The 17,640-nt window shown below is 50.2% G+C and overlaps 1 protein-coding gene across 1 annotated transcript; it reads left to right on the forward strand.

Moving 5' to 3' along the window:
- Positions 1-2,357: 2,357 nt before the first annotated feature.
- LOC144121070 (uncharacterized) lies at positions 2,358-14,625 on the forward strand. Its single transcript, XM_077654013.1, has 4 exons — positions 2,358-2,946; positions 3,379-3,588; positions 11,811-12,439; positions 14,475-14,625. Exons 1-4 carry the CDS (start codon positions 2,404-2,406, stop codon positions 14,623-14,625), a joined length of 1,533 nt encoding a protein of 510 aa, XP_077510139.1. The 5' UTR covers positions 2,358-2,403.
- The last annotated feature ends 3,015 nt before the right edge of the window (positions 14,626-17,640 follow it).

Genomic DNA, 17,640 nt, shown 5'->3' on the forward strand with positions numbered 1-17,640 from the left:
CACAGAGAAGGCTTTCGGTGCAGCGCGAATAGAAAGTTTTCGCTGGCGCACGCTTTCTAGACCCTTCTTCATCCGGCCTGGTGCTCGGCTATTCTAGGATTAATTCTGGGGAAAAGGGCCCTCGACCAAGCTGCTGCTTTCAGTTCGGCGATTCATATTGGCCTCGCTCCATTCAGCCCTCGTCGTCTTTCGTTTGTACGCGCGGGCCATTCTAGAAAATCAGACAAAAAAATCAGAGCTAAAGAATGCACTTTGCGCGAGCAGAGACTGCAGTTGTTTGGTCCGAGCGACGAACTGTCGTGTTTTGCCCCTTGCATAGGCTCCTACTCAGTGAATTCCATAGTTATGAAGATTGCCACATAGGGAACTGTAATTGTTTCCACAGCTAGCCAAGGAGATGCAGTAACAACAGAAATACGTACCCTGTCGCAGTAGTTCACGGCTACGCTGCTGCACAGGTCCAAAGAAACGGGACGTCAGAATTTCGCACCATTTTGGCGGGACAGTCACTTCACGAAAGTCGCTCCAGAATTTTTTCCGGAAGTGGACAAAGCAAGAATCCCGCCGTTCTTAACATACAATTAGTGGACACTTAGCGGCATCTAATGGTGGTTTAAGAAACCTACTTAATCTAAAGGAGTTTGCGCTAGATGTCGCTAGACGATACATGTCTCATTTTGCCTCGTCTTATTTTACCCCGCCCGACCCTATATATGTATATAGCACCCGCGAGGTGACACCTCTTCCTCTACCCCAGCGGAGCACATCTGGTCGAGCGAGTGGCGACGGCAGCGGCGTCGACGGCGGCGCCATCTGTTAGAGCGCGGCTGCGGCGTTGCTAGGCAACGGCGGCTCAAGGTCGTTCATTGGCCACGGCACACGGAATACTGTATACGGCTGAAGTGCGCGACGAGCCGAAATGGCTCGCTGGCTGGCGTAGTAAAGCTTTGGCGTTAAAAACGCCGATGTATTCTGAGAGCTTTTCCAGTACCCCGGAGCCCTGTGCCTTCACAGCACTGTTAAAAGCCTCGCGTAGGAGGCACAGTCATTTGGCGTTACCGTGAATTAACATTCACATCATAACGAATATTTTAAAGCCATACCTTTTACGCTACGTTCCGAGGATTGCGCCGAGTCCGTTGCATTAAGCTTCCTTTCTTCTTTCAGTCCCTCCATTATACCTTCCCTTACGGCGCGGTTCAGGTGTCCAACGATATATGAGAGACATACTGCGCCGTTTCCTTTCCCCAAAAACCAATTATTTTTAGTAAGCTTCAGCCGCTCCGGAGCAGCGCCTAAACCGATGAAGAGCGGGAGCTTCGAAAGCAAAAGAAAGGCGCATAACTGCGACAGTGAACACCTCAGTAGCGCTTTAAGCTAGCTGGCGGTAGTGACAAGTGTGCGCTGCATGCGTTGGCATTAACGTTATGACAAAAACGCGGCACTGAAGCTATAGACCGTCTGCGTTCATTGTGTTCATTGGCTTTGGCGTTCACAACGTTCTACACTCCGATGATTTTAAGGCGAAAGCCTTTAATGGATTATCGTTGTTTATCCGTCCGTCCGCGAAATCTGTCACACTATAGCTGTCAATCAAACGCGGTTCGGGTGTCCATCGAGATATGAGACAGGAGCATTCCCTTCCTTAAAAGTAATTTTCATTTTCCTTCCCTTACGGCGGAGTTCTGGTGTCCACCGAGATATGTGAGACAGGCGTCATTTCCTTTCTTTAAATTGTCCAACGGGAAAGGCGTCGCGTCGAACGGGCGATGGCATTCCGTGGACCCCTTGGCAACGCTGTAACACGCTGTCGCGGCCCAACCCAGACGCTTCCTGAACGCCGATCTGGAAGGGTGCCGTCTAAACGCTCTTTGCAGTCAGTCTTTAATCAACATCTTCACGGCACATCAGCGACACAAGCAGCAACACCGCGCTAACGGATTTCGCCTCACCGCACTTTAGGTCAGCAAAGTAGCCTTCAGAATTTTTGAGGAAAGCAAGGGCGAATAACTGGCACCCTGGGTCAGTGGACGCCTCAGTCGCGTTTTGAGGTACGCGGAGGTGGTAAGAGAGATGTCGGCTGCATGCATTAGCGCTGACAACGTTGTGGCAGACACGTAGCACTGCAACACTAGGCCACAGCGTTCATTGGGTGCGCAACCTCCAATCAACCATTCATTTAACTGCCACGGTGGCAGGGTGGGCGCGCTGCCTGACGTGTCCATAACACACTCAACGTTAGAGACGCCAAGCCGCGTCTAGTTGCGCGATACGCCTCACCGTTCGCTCTGTAACCAGGTTGAGCGGTAGTTAACCCGTTTTTTTCTTCTTTTCTCTTTGTGCATTCAAAGCGTGAAGAGCCAGAGTACTTCCCACTTTCAAGGTGACGACCCCTATTACGCGATGGAACGAGTGGAACAGTTCGGAGATTCATGGTTCCTGCTCCTCGCTGAAGACTACATCGTCCTGAAGCTCGAGACACCGTGGCCGGCAGACGTCCCGCTTCCTGGCGGTTACTCAATGCGCGACGACGATGGCCGCCTGCTGGTGACAAACCAGGCCTCTCTTGTCTCGGCAACGAGCTCTCTGCGCGAGACGAGAATCTCGGAAGCCCTGTTTGCCGGATGCGCGGCCTTCGAGTCCTCGAACGTGTATGAGGCCTCCGCGAGGGAGGTGCTAAGATTCGCCGGCGAGGTATGCATCGTGCACAACAGGGACACGATCTTCAGGCTCATTCGCATGTTCCCCAACGCCAAGGTTCTTTCCCTACCACATGACCTGTGCGTCCATGCCGTGGAACTGGATGAACCGTCCAGAATCCGCGGGGCGCCGCTAGTGCCGACTTCTGAACTGAGGGAGTTGGAAGGCAGCACGCAGATAGGATGCGCCAGCAGCTTACTCTTCACCGAGGAGACAGTGTTGCAAATCCTGCGCACGTGCCCGAACGTAAGTGTTGCCGTCGAATTCTCCACGAGCCGTTTCTAGCGGATGCAATGGTGTTGTGGTAAACTGAGTCGGTCAAATGGACGCCGGGAGTGACGGCGCAAAAAGGAGCCCCATATAGGACGTAGAAAGGTGTCATCCATCGCAGCTTTATTGATGCGTCTTTTCCTGAACCGAAGCTGTATCACAGTGAGCATATAGCTTATTCGACTGTGTGATTAGAACTTTGAGTGCATGCCGTCTGACTCAAGCGTTACACGCTAGCTTTGAAACAGGGACTTGTGACCGTAAGCACTCGTTATCTTTCATATATTGCCACACGAGCTTTCTTGCCCTGTAGACCTGTGACAGAAAGTATCGGCAGGCGCGTAATGAGAATGCACTTCAAGGGCCCACGGATGTTTTCAAGCTTAGCATCTGCTTCCTCTTGCACAGGTGCGCCGCTTCGACGTTGCATCTGTCCAGCGAGCTTTCCTGCAGTTGGCGAACTCGAGCCCTCCGGGTGGGCGTCACAATGCCTCCAATTTCACTCACCTCATGTTGGGCTTTGAGGCGAAGATCTCCAACTGCGGCCATGTGTTCACCGCAGGAGCCGACGATATTGAGCTCGCAGCAGGGAAATTTCCACTTCTTGAGGTGCTCCAGGTATTGTGCACATTATAATACGAAGCAACCTTCCATATAGCAGAGATTACAAGTAATCGTATCACTTATGGTGGACACCTGAATCGCGCCGTGAGGTGAGTATAGACGAGGTCTGAAAACAGCGAGAGAGAAATGAGTCACCTTAGTGTAAAGCTCACGTTGCTCACAAGTCTTCAAGCATTCCTACCGAGTAAGACGGTAAATGACCGTGAGTTAGCGCCGGTCAACCTTAAGCACGTGACCGAAGTCGTCCAGTCGTAAAAAGTTTTCTACCGCTTAGCGTCGTTTGACGTGCACTGTCATTTCAGAGTACGCGAGCGTTTTGAAGCGAACGCTTCACTACGCTACCTCGTAACGATTTCGCGTGCTAGCGTTTTGGCCAAGTGAGCCAGAGGTCAAACCTCTTACGACGCGGCTCGAGTGTCCACCAATATATGTGAGACAGTTACTACGCCATTTCCTTTCCTCAAAAACGGTTCGGGTGTCCACCGATATATGTGAGAGTTACTGCGCCATTCCCTTTCATAAAAATCAATTTTAAAAAAATTGGCTGTGGTTTAGCTCTGGTTAACCCTAGTTGAATTGCGAAGGCTTCGTTGCCTCGGCACGTCGTCTACGCAGCGTCTCATTCCGACGCTCTCGAGAACTCAAACCGGTCTCTTTCGCAGTCCCGGGTTCGAACGCGACCGCGGCGGCTGCGTTTTTATGGAGGAAAAACGCTAAGGCGCCCGTGTGCTGTGCGATGTCAGTGCACGTTAAAGATCCCCAGGTGGTCGAAATTATTCCGGAGCCCTCCACTACGGCACCTCTTCGTCCTTTCTTCTTTCACTCCCTCCTTTATCCCTTCCCTTACGGCGTGGTTCAGGGGTCCAACGATATATGAGACAGATACTGCGCCATTTCCTTTCCCGAAAAACCAATTATTATTATTATTATTATTATTATTATTATTATTATTATTATTATTTCGCAGTTGAAGAGTCACCTCAGGACGTGGCCCGACTTCTAGCCGTATCTTCGTTACGACGCTTCTCGAGTCGTGCGGCACGTTCTTCTGCCGTCTCTTGAGCGCGTTCTCTCTTCCTCGCTTCGTTCTTTCGTTGTTGCCTCCCTTTCGCGCTCTCCATAACGACTAGAATCGACTAAGGCGAAGCGCATATGTAAATACCCCCCGCGAGGCGACACCTCCTCTCCCTTTACCCCAGCGGAGCACATCTGGTGGAGCGAGCGGCGTTACAGTGTACTAGAATAGGGGCAGTGTGTTCAGGCGGCGGAGCGCGCCACGCACCGTCGTGAAGCCGGCAGCGTAGACAGGTCCCGGATGTATGTGGTGGCGCTGCAGTCGCACCGGCTGTACGGACGCGTTCTCCGTGTGTTGCGGCGGGTTGCAGCGTGCTTCTTGAGCTCCACCTTGCTTGTGAAGAAACGGGGTGTTTCGGCCGCACGGGCAGTGCTAGCAGTGTGATGTTTTGCTGCGGTGTTCGCGAGTGAGAGCCAATGCCTAATCGCCGACGGCAACGTCGTTGCTTTGCGCCGGGGTGCGACACCGGCTACAAGTGGGCCCAAGGCGAGCAGCCTTCCCTCTTCGCCGTGCCGAAAGATGAAGGAAAAAGAAAGGTTTGGGAACGAAACCTGCATCGAAAAGATAAGGTCCTTGATGAAAGTTGCTCAGTCTGCGAGCGTCATTTCGATCCTTCTTGTATCCTACGGGATTACGTCCACATTATAGAGGGGAAAGAGGTACGCATTCCGCGAGGAAAGCCAGAGTTGCTGCCGGATGCCGTACCTACGCTCCTACCAAACACGCCGGGCTATTTATCGAAGAAGACGCCGACGCCTCGGGCGCCAAGAAAGCGGAAGAGCCCTACGGTGTGTTCTGCTGATCCCAAGAGGCCTTGTACTGAGCAAAACAGTCACAATGACGCTGTAAAGGAACTCGCTTCACTTGACACGCCATATTTGCAAGGCGACGCACTTGAACCGCAGCTGTTTGAGGCAACCTCTGTGTTAGGCCTTCGCTCTCTCGATGTGCCTTCGGTGTACTGGCACAAAGCCAATTCGGTGTACTGGCCAAAGCCAATTTTGTAAATATAATTCAAAAATGAATTAAGGAATTCATTTAAGCACATTAATTCCGCTGTAGGTCTCCGTTGTTTGGATTGGAATGTACTCGCTCTTTTTCTGTGTTTAATCCCTTTTACTTGGCCTCTTTCCTACCTGTTTTATTCCTTTCATTCAAATGTGTGATGTTGGTGTGTCTCAGACTCGTACATGAGCCTGACGTTGCGGAGCTCTTCATGACGTAAATAAAAGTCACGAATAAACTGTGCAAATCCAGTCATTGCGGGTAATTCGCGAAACCGGAGGATAGAACGAGGGACAAATGTTTACCATGTTTACCGCGAAAGAAGGTAAATACCAAGCAGGGAAGGCCTTTGGCTTCGGGCCGTGTACAGTTTTGTGTTTTCTACAACAGCGGCTGCATTTTTATGAGTGCGAACTGCGCAAGAAAATGCACCTGGAATCCGAGTTGCTTCAACTCAATCAAAGCCCTTTACTACGGTGCTACTTGAAGCGCGAGTGTTGCTTGCGGATATTAAACCCATTAATCAATGTTTTTTTTACGTTCGAATAACTTCTGGTTACGTTGTAGCGTGGCTCAACAGATTTAACGGCTTTACCCCACTATTTCGGTGTCTCCAAACCCTTTGCTGTCAGGTTTCTTAATAAATGCGTCTAATGAGCGTTGTGATGCGCTAAAGTACACATATAATTAATCTCTTATGTGAACGTCAGTTCCAAGCATGCATCTCCACATCCTCCGAGCATTTGCACGTCTGTTCGAGGCGGAGGATGATTACAACACTTCTAAAAACGCGCAGCGCCAGCGCTGCGCCGTTGGTTCCGTACAGCCCATGCTCCTGTAGCGCCATCTCGTGCTTTCTGCATGAAGCGCCTCAGCGGCAAGCGCTCCTGAACACACTGCCCCTATTCTAGTACACTGTAGCGGCGTCGACGGCGGCGCCATCTTTTGGAGCGCGGCTGCTGTGTTGCTAGGCAACGGCGGCTCAATGTCGTTCGTCGGTCGCGGCGTACGACTGAAGTGCGACCACGCGACGAGCCGAGCTAGCTGCCTGGCTGGCGTATAGTGTTGCTTTCGCAACAAAACCAACCTTCAATTTTCTTCGAAACTAAAGGAAAGGCGCATAACTGGGCACCTGGGACAGTCGACACCTCAGTCGCGCTTTAAGCTACGTGGCCGTTGTGACAGATGTCCGCTAAGGAGGAGCTGTGGGGGCTTCCTGACGTTAGGGGGCTGGGACCTAGGGTCTCTCGCACATGTGGCGAGGGCTCCTTGCCACCGGGGGTATCTGTTGCTAAACCGTCGTCGTCGCTTCTGATTACGTGGTTGTTGCAACGCGCATCTTTTCTTTGAATCTTTCCTGTCCTATCTTCCAACACTCCTACTGTCTGCACGAGGCTGCGATTGTGGCTCAGCTTGAGCCAGTGGGCAGGCCCGTGGACTTTCCTTTCGATTCTTCCTGCAGTCGCAACAACAACAGATGTGCGCTCCATGCGTTGGCGTTCACAACGTTGTAGCAGAAACGCGACACTGAAGCTATAGACTGTCGGTGTTCTTTGTGTTAATTGGCGTTAACGTTGACAACGCTCTAGACTCCAATGACTTTGAGAAAGGAAGGCGAATAACTGACTCCCCGGGGCAGTGGACGCATCAGTCGCGCTTTGAGGTACGTGGTGGTGGTTAAAGAGAGATGTGGGCTGCATGCATTATCGCTGACAACGTTGTGGCAGATACCCTCCACTGCAGCAGTAAGCCTCAGCGTTAATTGGATGACCAACCTCAACTCTCGCGGTGAACCATTAATTTAAACGCCACCTGGCAAGGTGGCCGCGTTGCCTATCCGGTGTGCGGAACGCACTCAACGTCACGCGCCAAGCCGCGTCTACACTTGCCCGATACACCACAGCTTTCGCTCTCTAACCAGGTTAAGCAGTAGTTGAAACGCCGCTAATTTTTTTTTTCAACTGATAGCACCATGCTGGATTTTCCCCGGAATAGGTAGCATCGAAGTTAGCTTCGTGGTATCGTTTAGCAGAAAATTTGACGTTGGCCAGCTGTCCAAACAGCACTGATTAGGAAATCTTAACCCCCAATGGACATGCAGGCCTTGGCTGCTGCCGTAATCACGGGGTTCTGATCTAGGCCTGGATGTTGTGGCGATCATGGGGACAACTGTGGGTGGCGTTCTAGACCTGTCTGTTACTTCCTTGCCGCTGGGAACAAAGGAAATTTCGGGGGTTCATTTTTGCGGTTTCAGCACTTAACGACAGTGACGATTAGTTTTAGGTTATGCATAGATCGCTATGAAGCGTCTGTAAAGCTTATGAAAAATTCTGGCTGACATCTTATTACTTACAACACTCCTGTAAACGCACTCATGTAAGCTGACGCATTATGCGCGAACGCTTGTAGGCTGTATATGACTCAGGTCATGGATATCCCGACCGGTATATGTTTTCTGATGTCGCGACAGCCTGTGCACGCAGAAAGATATCCAAGATAAAGGTAGAAGGATTGCTCAAAGAGCACGGTTTTAAAGTGAAAGCTTTACTACTCCCCTCCGTAGCGTCACCGTGTGCACAGTGTGCGCGCGTTTCACCTCGAACCGAGGAGAAACCACGTGATAGCTATGACGTCACTCAGCCGCCGCCGAAACCGAGCGCTCGTCTGTTTCTCTTCCCCTATCCCCTCTTCGTGTCCCCTCACCTCTTTCATTTCATTTCTCCATTCTGCCTGCTATCCTTTATTTCCGCTGCCCCAGCTCAGGCGCTTCAGTATCGATGGCAGATGCCGAGGCTAGCAAAAATCTTTTCCTTCCTTTTTATTATTGTTTTAATAAAACCACTTACTACTCGTCTCTGCTTCTATAGGCCGTCAGCGTTCATTGTGTTCATTGCATGGCGTAGACTGCGATGATTTTGGGGAAAGGAAGAGCGCATAGCTGGCTTCCTGGCTCAGTGGATGCCTCAGTCGCGCTTTGAGGTTCATGGCCGTAGTGAGAGTGCTGGTTTTTTTAAAAGCATTTATTTAGATATATATACAGGTAGGGGAGAGGCCCCTAGTGGGTATCGCCCCTTGCAATGCAAGGCGGAGTCCCTCATTTCAAGACCCTGTTGGTCCTGACCGCGCTGTTTTAACACGACAGCGTTAAGGAGCTCGTGTCGCAGAAAAGCCGGTGTCGTCGGTGTCGGCGTCTTTGGCCGTGAGCGAAAAATAGCGCATCTCGGTGGACACCTGAACCGCGCCGTAAGGGAAGAGATTTTAACGCGATAGCGTTAAGGATTGATTGATCGATTGATTGATCATTGATTGATCGATCTAATGTCGATTGATTGATCATTGATCGATCGATTTATTTATTTATTTATTAATTACTTGGTTGATTGAATGATTGATTGAACGATCGATTTTTCCTTTCCTTACGGCCCGGTTCGAGTGTCCGCCGATCTCATGTGAGACAGGCGTCCTTTCCTTAAATTGTCCAACAGGCCACGCGTCGCGCCGAACGGGCGATGCCGTTCCGTGTACTCCTCGACAACGCTGCGACACGCTGTCGCGTCTCAATCTTAAAGACGAAGCTTAAGCGTCCTCCAATTGTTTCCTTGAAAATTCTGCATCGCGCGAGTGAGGTGTTTCTGGGTTTCCGAGCGTGTTTGTGGGGGGTCTATGAGACTCCTAACGAGCCGCCAAGTGTTGCGGCTCGACATGTCTTGCTGCGCTGTTGCATGTATGTACCCAGTTATTGTCAGCGAGTTGTGCAGCATACTCGACAGATTGCTGGGTGAGGTCAGACATGCGAGCGCGGAGTTTACGATTGGTGAGAGAGAGATGTGGGCTGCAGGAAATTAGCGCTGACAATATTGTGGCAAACATGCGGCACTGAAGCAATAGGCCGCAGCGTTCATTGGGTAACCGGCCTCTCGCGATCAACCATTAATTGCCACCTGGCAGGGTGGGCGCGCTGCCTATCCAGTGCGCGGAATGCACTCAACGTTACAGACGCCAAGCCGCGTCTACTTGGCCTATACACCACAGCTTTCGCCATCTTACCAGATTAATCAGTACTTAAATAAAAAAAATGTTTTTGGGGAAAGGAAATGGTGCAGTATCTGTCTCACATATCAGCGGACACCTGAACCGCGGCTGAAGGGAAAGGACAAAGGAGTGTCAGGGTTCGAACCGGACCGCGGCGGCCGCGTTTCGATGGAGGCGAAACGTAAAGGCGCCCTTATGCTGTGCGATATCAGTGCACGTTAAAGATCCCCAGGTGTTCAGAATTATTCCAGAGCCCATTACTACGGCGCTTCTTCATTTATTCCGTAGTTAAAACGCAGCTAATCTGTTATAGTATTCGTGGCAGGGTTTCAGAAGACTGATTAGGCAATCAATCAACGCGTAAAGTTTCCGCCGATTGTTTGTGTTACTAAGAAAATAAGAGTATGTTCAGATCCTCGAATAGGAAAACAAAACTATCTACTCTAACGGGTGGATCAATGAACAAAATTCTTTGTTCTAACGTATTTTTTGCCAAGATTTTGTCATTTGTGCGCTCAGTGGTCTCGGATGGAAAAGTAATCTTCGTTAATTGTCTTGGTTACAGGAAAATGCGTTTCCATGACAGAAATTTGATCCCAGAGCTTCACTAGGCCCTTAGAATTTCACCGTTATAAATATGCGAGAAAAAAAATTTGCCACTGAAATTTGGTCCGTGTACACAAAAACTCCACACCGCTGTAAAGTTTCCTGCTGCGTGAAAGCTGCTGTATATAAGCTAGGAGCCAGGCTTTCCATTTGGAAGGCATTGTCGTGTGCAAAAGACTCTGACACTCTTTTGGCTATGTTTATGATGAACACAAGTGGCCATTCATCTTTTCTGCTAATCCTTATCAGCGGTGCTTCTGCTTCTGCTTTCTGGTTACAATGCATGATACAATGTTTTGGTATGTTATGGTCTGGTGCTGTGTATAGGGTTGAACGCAACGAAGCTGTGCACAGGCTCTGGGACATGTCGTCTCTGGAGGTTTCTGGATGAAGTTCGACCACCTGGGGTTCTTTAAACCCTTTGTGGGACAATGGGACACATACGTCCCACTTTATTCCCCATACCGAAGGGCTCGTAAGGTGCAATGGGACTTACGCTGTGCTCCCACCTATATTTAGGTTTCAGTGAGTTCTTTAAAAACGGTGTCAGCCAGGTGTACTAGATGAGGTAGTGAGTCGAGACCTTGAAACTTCGTTGTTTTTTTTTTGGGGGGGGGGGGAGGGTGCGTTGTAAGTTTTTGGCTATATTCGATCTGGAAAAAAACAGTCAAAATGCCCGGTGAGTGATTCCTTCTTTCTGCATAGAGAGGCACAACTGTAGATCACAACGTGCACTTATTTCGACGGTCTTAGACATTTAATGCTGGACATTTAATAGTCCAACATAGTTGGGCTATTTAATAGTGGGACATTTAATGACTGAATATTGAGTGCTAATTCTCAAACATCCTATGTAGAGTTTGTTTTGTGCGCCAAAATATTTTGTCGCTAAACATTAAGAACCGACAGGAGCAAGAAGCCCTTCCAAATGAACATGCAGGGTGAAAAAAATGGCAAAAATAGTTGGCATCTCGGGTGAAGTTCAGCTCATTGTCAAAGAACACAACCATGTGAAAATCTAACAAAGGCGTAGACGCTGTTGGATTTTGCAAGATGGTAGAAGTAGTGCATACAAGTATAACAACAAGGGAAGTAGTGCAAACAAGTTCATGAAGTGGTTAGAAAAAACAAGCTCTGTGAGGAAACACATGTATATAGGTCAGTGGGACAAATGCATCCCATTTTATTTATCCCCATTTAATGCCAAGGGGACAAATATGTCCCACTTTTTTCCGCTTGTACCGAAATTGTGAAATTTGTCGAGAACCGTTTCTGTGCACCTCGTGCAAAATAGAAAATTTTTAATCTATTCTGGATAAAATATCTGCTGTCCCACAAAGGGTTAACACGCGGCGCATCGCATAGCAAAGGAGCGTCTGCCGGAATGCGGCCGCCGCGCCGCGTCTGGGTACATGAAAATGACGCGAGTTCCGCGGGATCTCTTCGAAGTTGTAGTCGACTCTAATGAGTTGAGTGATTGATGTGGCGGTTTTTGCAGGTAATCGTGGGGTCACTGCCGGCGTTCGCCGCTATCTCCGCGTTCCGTTACCTTCGCAGTCTGTCAGTGTCTCTGGCAGGTTCCATCCGCTTCGCCGACGTTGGCGCCGAGCTACAGAGCCTCCTGAAGACGTGGCCGCGGCTGGAGAGTCTCTCCCTCTGGTGCTGCGGAGGCTTAAGGCTCGCATCGCTGGCCATGCTCTGTCCGGAGCTCAAGACACTGCGCCTGGTGTCTTGCGAGATATCCAGCGATGACACTCCGTTGGACTACGGCGCTTTTCCTCAACTCAGAACGGTCCAGCTGTGCGTGAAGCTGCCCATGGTCGTTTTCGATGGGTTCTTCTACGCCACCAGCGGGACACTGAGGAACCTGCTCATCGCCGGTGATGCCATTTGCCGCGGGTTCCTGCACTTGTGCTGCCTGCACGATCGACAGATTTCATTTCCATGCCTGGAGGAACTTACCCTGGACACTGCGTTGACGGTCGTCGCGCTGCAATTGACGCCGGAGCGCCTGCACCACTTGCTGAATTCCCTGCCCGCGCTGCGTCACCTAAGCACGGACAGCTACGACCTTAGGCTCTTTGTCGAGAACTACTGCGTTCCACGCGGTAGTGTCTCTCTGTCCTGGTGCGAATGCGTATACTGCGCCGTCCACCGTCCCTGCGATGGGAACAGCGGCAAAGACGTGGTTGTTATCAGAGACTGTTTGGGTCTCCCGATGTAATTAGGCTTAGCCATGGCTCCCACAACTTTGTTGCGTGAGGCGCGCCGTTTCGATGTCCTGCGTAAAACGGACCTTTTCTTCGGCAGCTATTTCACAGCGCTTCGAGCTAATCTTGTATTCCTGTCAAAAACCTAGGACTACGAGGTAGATTTGTTATTGTAGTGTTAACGAGAACGGAAAGATTTTTTTTACTATCAGGCTTAGTTTCAAAAGCGCGATGCGCACACACTAGATCGATAAAGAAAACAAAATTCTGCTTATTTAACACAACATGTCCTGCATTCCAAAGACAAAGTTTCACATTTGTGCCTAACTTATTTTGGTTTTGGCGGTTTCTTGCGGTTTTTTTTCGAGAGAGAAGCGTTGTTGGGAATATGTTGCTTGTCGTTTCTAAACAGTGATTCGCATTTTAACCGCGTTAGTTAGGGTGCCTCGATGCAGCGACGCTGGATCAGGGCACCCTAGAGTGAGTCGTTGTGATTACGCGCGGTATTTTTTTTTTAAGAATTGACCTTGAAATGTGTTACTGTGTTATGTTCGGACTAGTAAATTCAAAAACGAAGCTACTAAATAAACTCGCAGGTCCGAAGTGTTCACTTTTTTGCGTGTGTGTGTGTTCTTTTTGAAGCCTCGTTGGAACCAATAGGATCAACCAAACGGCTAATCATTTTTATGCTTGTAGTGGCGGTTTGTAGCCAACGAGGCTGGAACTACGTCAAGCTGCTGCATCGCGCATCGTTCATGTGCTCCGAATCTGTGATAAACGAAAAAGAGTTCCACGGTTTTTTTTTTTTCGGGCTAACAAATTACAGGAGCTTCAGCGCTTCCCTACTTGTCCCCAAAATTTTCCGCTTTAATAAATATACGATGCCAAAAAATTTAAAATTACAAGTCTAAAAATTCATATCGAAATCTCAGAAGGGGATAACACGCGAAACCTGTCACACACACGAAATGAATCACTATTTCATACTGACGCTATCGGTTCTTTCGTACTTGTAAAAATTTAAACAGTTCTCTTGATAGCTTGATAGGCACCTGCCTCCCTTGATATACGTGCATCTCTGTATTGAAATTTTTCATTTTCGCTGCTACGCTCGCTGTGTACACTGTACACCACTTTGCACCCTTATAGGCAGAATACCACTATTCACCCTTACAGCACGCACAATATTCGTGAAAAGAGTGTTTTCATAAGGTAACACTCATTTTGCACCCCGCTTTAATATCCAGGATGTTAAATGGGTAGATTTTCTTAGTTGCAGCCCTGGAGATCGTTGGGGTGCAAGGGTGTAAAACGAGAATTGCATTAGTCGATTAACCTCGGGGGACGACCAGTGATCGCTTCCCGTAGCGTTTGATACAGTGATGACGACAAGCAGCACTACATATCCCTGTCAGTGACCTCCCCAGCTTCCCTTAACTGCCTCTGAACAAACACAAGTGTAGGAGAAGTGTACACTCTGCGCCGTGCTCGATCTGGTTTACGGCCTTCGGTTTTAATTCGGTTGCCCAAGTTGGCTTTCGCCCGAGAGCGGAGACCAGGGCATAGAGGTCATGCTCCCGATTCGACACTTTGTAGATTGCGGTACAGTTGCCTTCCACAATGCGTTCCTCAATGGTGCCGCCCTGTGTGGGACGACGTTTGTCCTTCGGTTGGTCACTGAGTGCCTACAACAGGCACTACAAACTGTGGACGACCAGTGGTGGGCCGAATGTCAACGCGACAATCCGTGTGCCACCCCCCGATAAAGCCACCACCGCACTGGGTGGAATGACCGTAGACCTTGTGTTCTAGCTGACCATGGCGCAGGACCGTGGCCTAAGCACCAGTGGCACATCTAGGTATGCGTTCCATCACGTGAAATGAGTCATTGACAAGTTCAGCACGATGTCCGCCTGCATGCTCGACTGCGTCAATTTGCGGGCAATAACCAGCCTGGCGCTGTTTGGCGGCATGGACGCGATCGCACATACAGGGACCTGCTCTGGCTACCTCGATCCTGCCAGGACTCAGCGGTACGAGCGGCCCAAGAGTAAGCGGCGCAGACAAGGTTCGAAGGTGCAGCTGTGCGACCAGCAGAACTGAAAGCAAGGCATAGAAAATGCGAAGCGCTAGCGGAGGCGAGGCGGTCGATAGTTGGTCCTGTCGCACGTTTGTTTCATCACATTGTGGGGATCGCCTGTCAATCTTCGCACCAGGTCCCCGTCTCACGAACTAGCCAGACAACACAATGTTATGTGACACAGATATTCGCACTGCCGTAATAGCCCTTAGCTAAGATGTCCGCAAGCAGCGATTATTTATTTTCCACAGTTCCTGCTATACATCGCGCTGGTGGTACGCCTCCCAATGCAACGCGAGGGGGAAAGCGGGTCCCCTGGAAAGAAAATGAGAAATGAAAGCAAAAATGAGTGCGCTGCATTGCAGGGCTCATAGAGAGACATTCAGCATGACTGTTGCCCACGCAAAGGAATGTCTACTCTTCCTTTCTTGCTTTTCCGATTTTGTTTCGCTTGCCATTCACAGTGGCATTGTGCATGGTTCGTCAGTGGGCCCTTTTCAAGCAGCGCGCCCCTCAGGTAGCCGCCAACAGTTACTACAGATTTTTCCTGTGGAAAAGAAATGCCAAGGGGAGTGGCCATTATAAATGCATTACAATTGTCCCTTGGGATATTGCTTTAGTAAAGAGCAGTGTTGGCTCCGTCTATCAGAGCAGGTGAGTGTGACCGCCCCATAAACACGCCTGTCGCACAGTGAATTGTCAGCGCTGCACTCTAATTCCTGCCTAAAGGGCACACATGGGCGGAAATTAGTGGACAAAGGCCCACTGCTTCCCGACGCCTTGACTGCAATGGTAGAGGCAAACGCCTCCACAGCTTTCTCTGTCTCCGGTGTGTCCCTGCCTCGTCGCGCGCCAAACTAACACCCTTGGCCTCCCAACCAACAGCTGTGAAAAACTGCTCTCCCCCACCGGCCGGCCCCCGCGAGACAACGCGACGCGCCCTGTGGCTGCTCCTTGCATTCATTGAGGAGACCCACAGTCGAGCCCGTCTTTAGCTCGTTTTTTTTTTCCGCACGCTTACCCAACGCCAGGATGGGCTCCTTCGAGCGCGTCTGTAGCTCTTTTCTTTTTTTATATCTTTCTCTCCCTTTCTCCCCCCTCTCCCGTCAGTCCTGGCTCTTCGCTGACTTCGAACACCATCTCCTACGAGGGGCGCAGCGAGGTGTTGGTTCGACCACCTTGCCGAGCGAGGTTCATTTGAGGAACCCCGAAGAACCTTTGCCTAAATGCTCCCGCCATTCACATTTAGCCCCACACGACACTTTCCCGAACTCGGATATTTTGCCGCCTTTTTTTGTGTTTGTGTTTTCATGCACAGTGCACGTGTCTCTAGTTAAGCTAACTGCGCCGCTGATTCCGCATTGACTATTCCTGCCGAAGAAACTCCAGGGAAGTCTGTCCTCTATGCGTTTTGTTCTTTTTATTAGTTTAAGCGCTAACCGCATGAGGCGACACGCCGCGCGGTGTGCTGAGAGCCGCCGAAGCACTATCGCTCATCGCGTCGCCCAGGTTCTGGGCTCGCAGAAGATTTCGCCCATCGCCCGGAAGTGCCGTGCGAGACTAGCCAATGACGGTAGGCCTTGCGGATGCGTAACTTCCGATCCGTTTTGCGCGCGAAAGTCGATTTTTTTTTTTCAGCTGAGCAGCAGCCGACGCATCCCTCACCATGGCAGCTATCCAAGAGTTTAATGAAAGGCTCATTAATGAAGTTCAAGAGGAAAGGGTACTGTGGGATATGTCCTACCCGCACTATAGCTTTGTTCGATTCAGCCGTGGTTCTCTGCACCGCCGGCACCGGTTCACGGTGCGCTGCACCAAAGCCCTCGATTCATAGCGCCCCCTGCACCACTGTCTGCGATTGATTTGGGTGCAGCCGTGGTGTCGCTGTGGTGCAAGGAACCTTGGCACCGTCCGCGAAGGAGGTGCAGTAAAGTTGTGCACGTGCAGACAGCTTTGAGCAGACGACGCGCAGATGACGCTAACATGCTCGTAAGTATTGAAGGTGAATTGAGGGAGCTCTTCGCTGTCGTCATTTTGCGAGAAAATGACGCCGAAATATTACGCGACAGCTGGTAACTTTCTGTGTTATTTGTTGTACCTGCTACTTGTAACAGATACATCTAAGCCGTCCGTGTGCGTGCGAGTTCACACAAAACATTTTTTTTTCCGAAGGCGCAACAATGGTGCGTGGGCTGTTGGAAAAATACGGGCAGGGCGAATCGCGGGCGTGTTTTGCCGGCGGCGGTACCTCTGCCTGCTGCACTAGTATGCAGGCAGATGCTGCTGGTTCGCCGTTGCCTGGACATTAATTATGCTGCGGCTACGGGGATGCCGGGGCTCACGCAAACAGCGAGGTAGCTTTTAAACTGCTTATAAAGAGCTAAATGAGCGAGGCGGGCTCTCGACGGTAATTCTTGGGCGCCCCCCTATAGGCGTCGGAAAAAATGCAGGGCCTTGAAGCGCGCCGAAAGTTCGAACGACTCTCTAGATAGTCTGAAGAGCCTCATGAATTGGAAATTGATGCAGCAATTGCAACCACGATTTTACAGTACTTCGGAATTCGGCTACAATCGGTTCAAACAAGTGAGTTGCGGCGAAGGACACCACGGGGTCGGTTTCCTGGTATTCACTGTCGTAAGAGTAGAACTACTCCATAACAAGGATATATGTGATGTCCCCGTCGTCGACCATGGCCAACTCCATGGACGACGCAAGTCTCGTTACGCACGAAAGCGACCGCACGCAAAACACACACGCGAGAACCCTCTCAGTACTATAGAACTGCTTTTCGTTGCCACCTATGTCCTGATTAATGAGGAATACCACAGCTAGTTCTCGTCTATCCGCTAATTCGCGATACCACAGTATGTGCCCGTCCTTTTGTACTGTATACGCCTCACCTGTCCTTCTAACTTCACTGAGCCCTATGACATCCCCTTTAATGTCCGATAGTTCCTCGAACAGCACTGCTAGGCTAGCCTCACTAGATAATGTTCTAGCGTTGAACGTTTCCAGGTTCAGATTCCAGTGGCGGCCTG

Source organism: Amblyomma americanum, chromosome 1, assembly GCF_052857255.1.
Source record: "Amblyomma americanum isolate KBUSLIRL-KWMA chromosome 1, ASM5285725v1, whole genome shotgun sequence".
Taxonomy (NCBI): domain Eukaryota; kingdom Metazoa; phylum Arthropoda; class Arachnida; order Ixodida; family Ixodidae; genus Amblyomma; species Amblyomma americanum.

Excerpts from the sequence above, each read along its gene's own strand:
- LOC144121070 (XM_077654013.1), top strand. The coding sequence starts at position 2,404 with ATGGAACGAGTGGAACAGTTCGGAGATTCATGGTTCCTGCTCCTCGCT. Across the intron at positions 3,589-11,810 it reads CACTTCTTGAGGTGCTCCAG|GTAATCGTGGGGTCACTGCC; the intron begins GTATTGTGCACA and ends CGGTTTTTGCAG. Across the intron at positions 12,440-14,474 it reads GGTAGTGTCTCTCTGTCCTG|CCTGGCGCTGTTTGGCGGCA; the intron begins GTGCGAATGCGT and ends GGCAATAACCAG.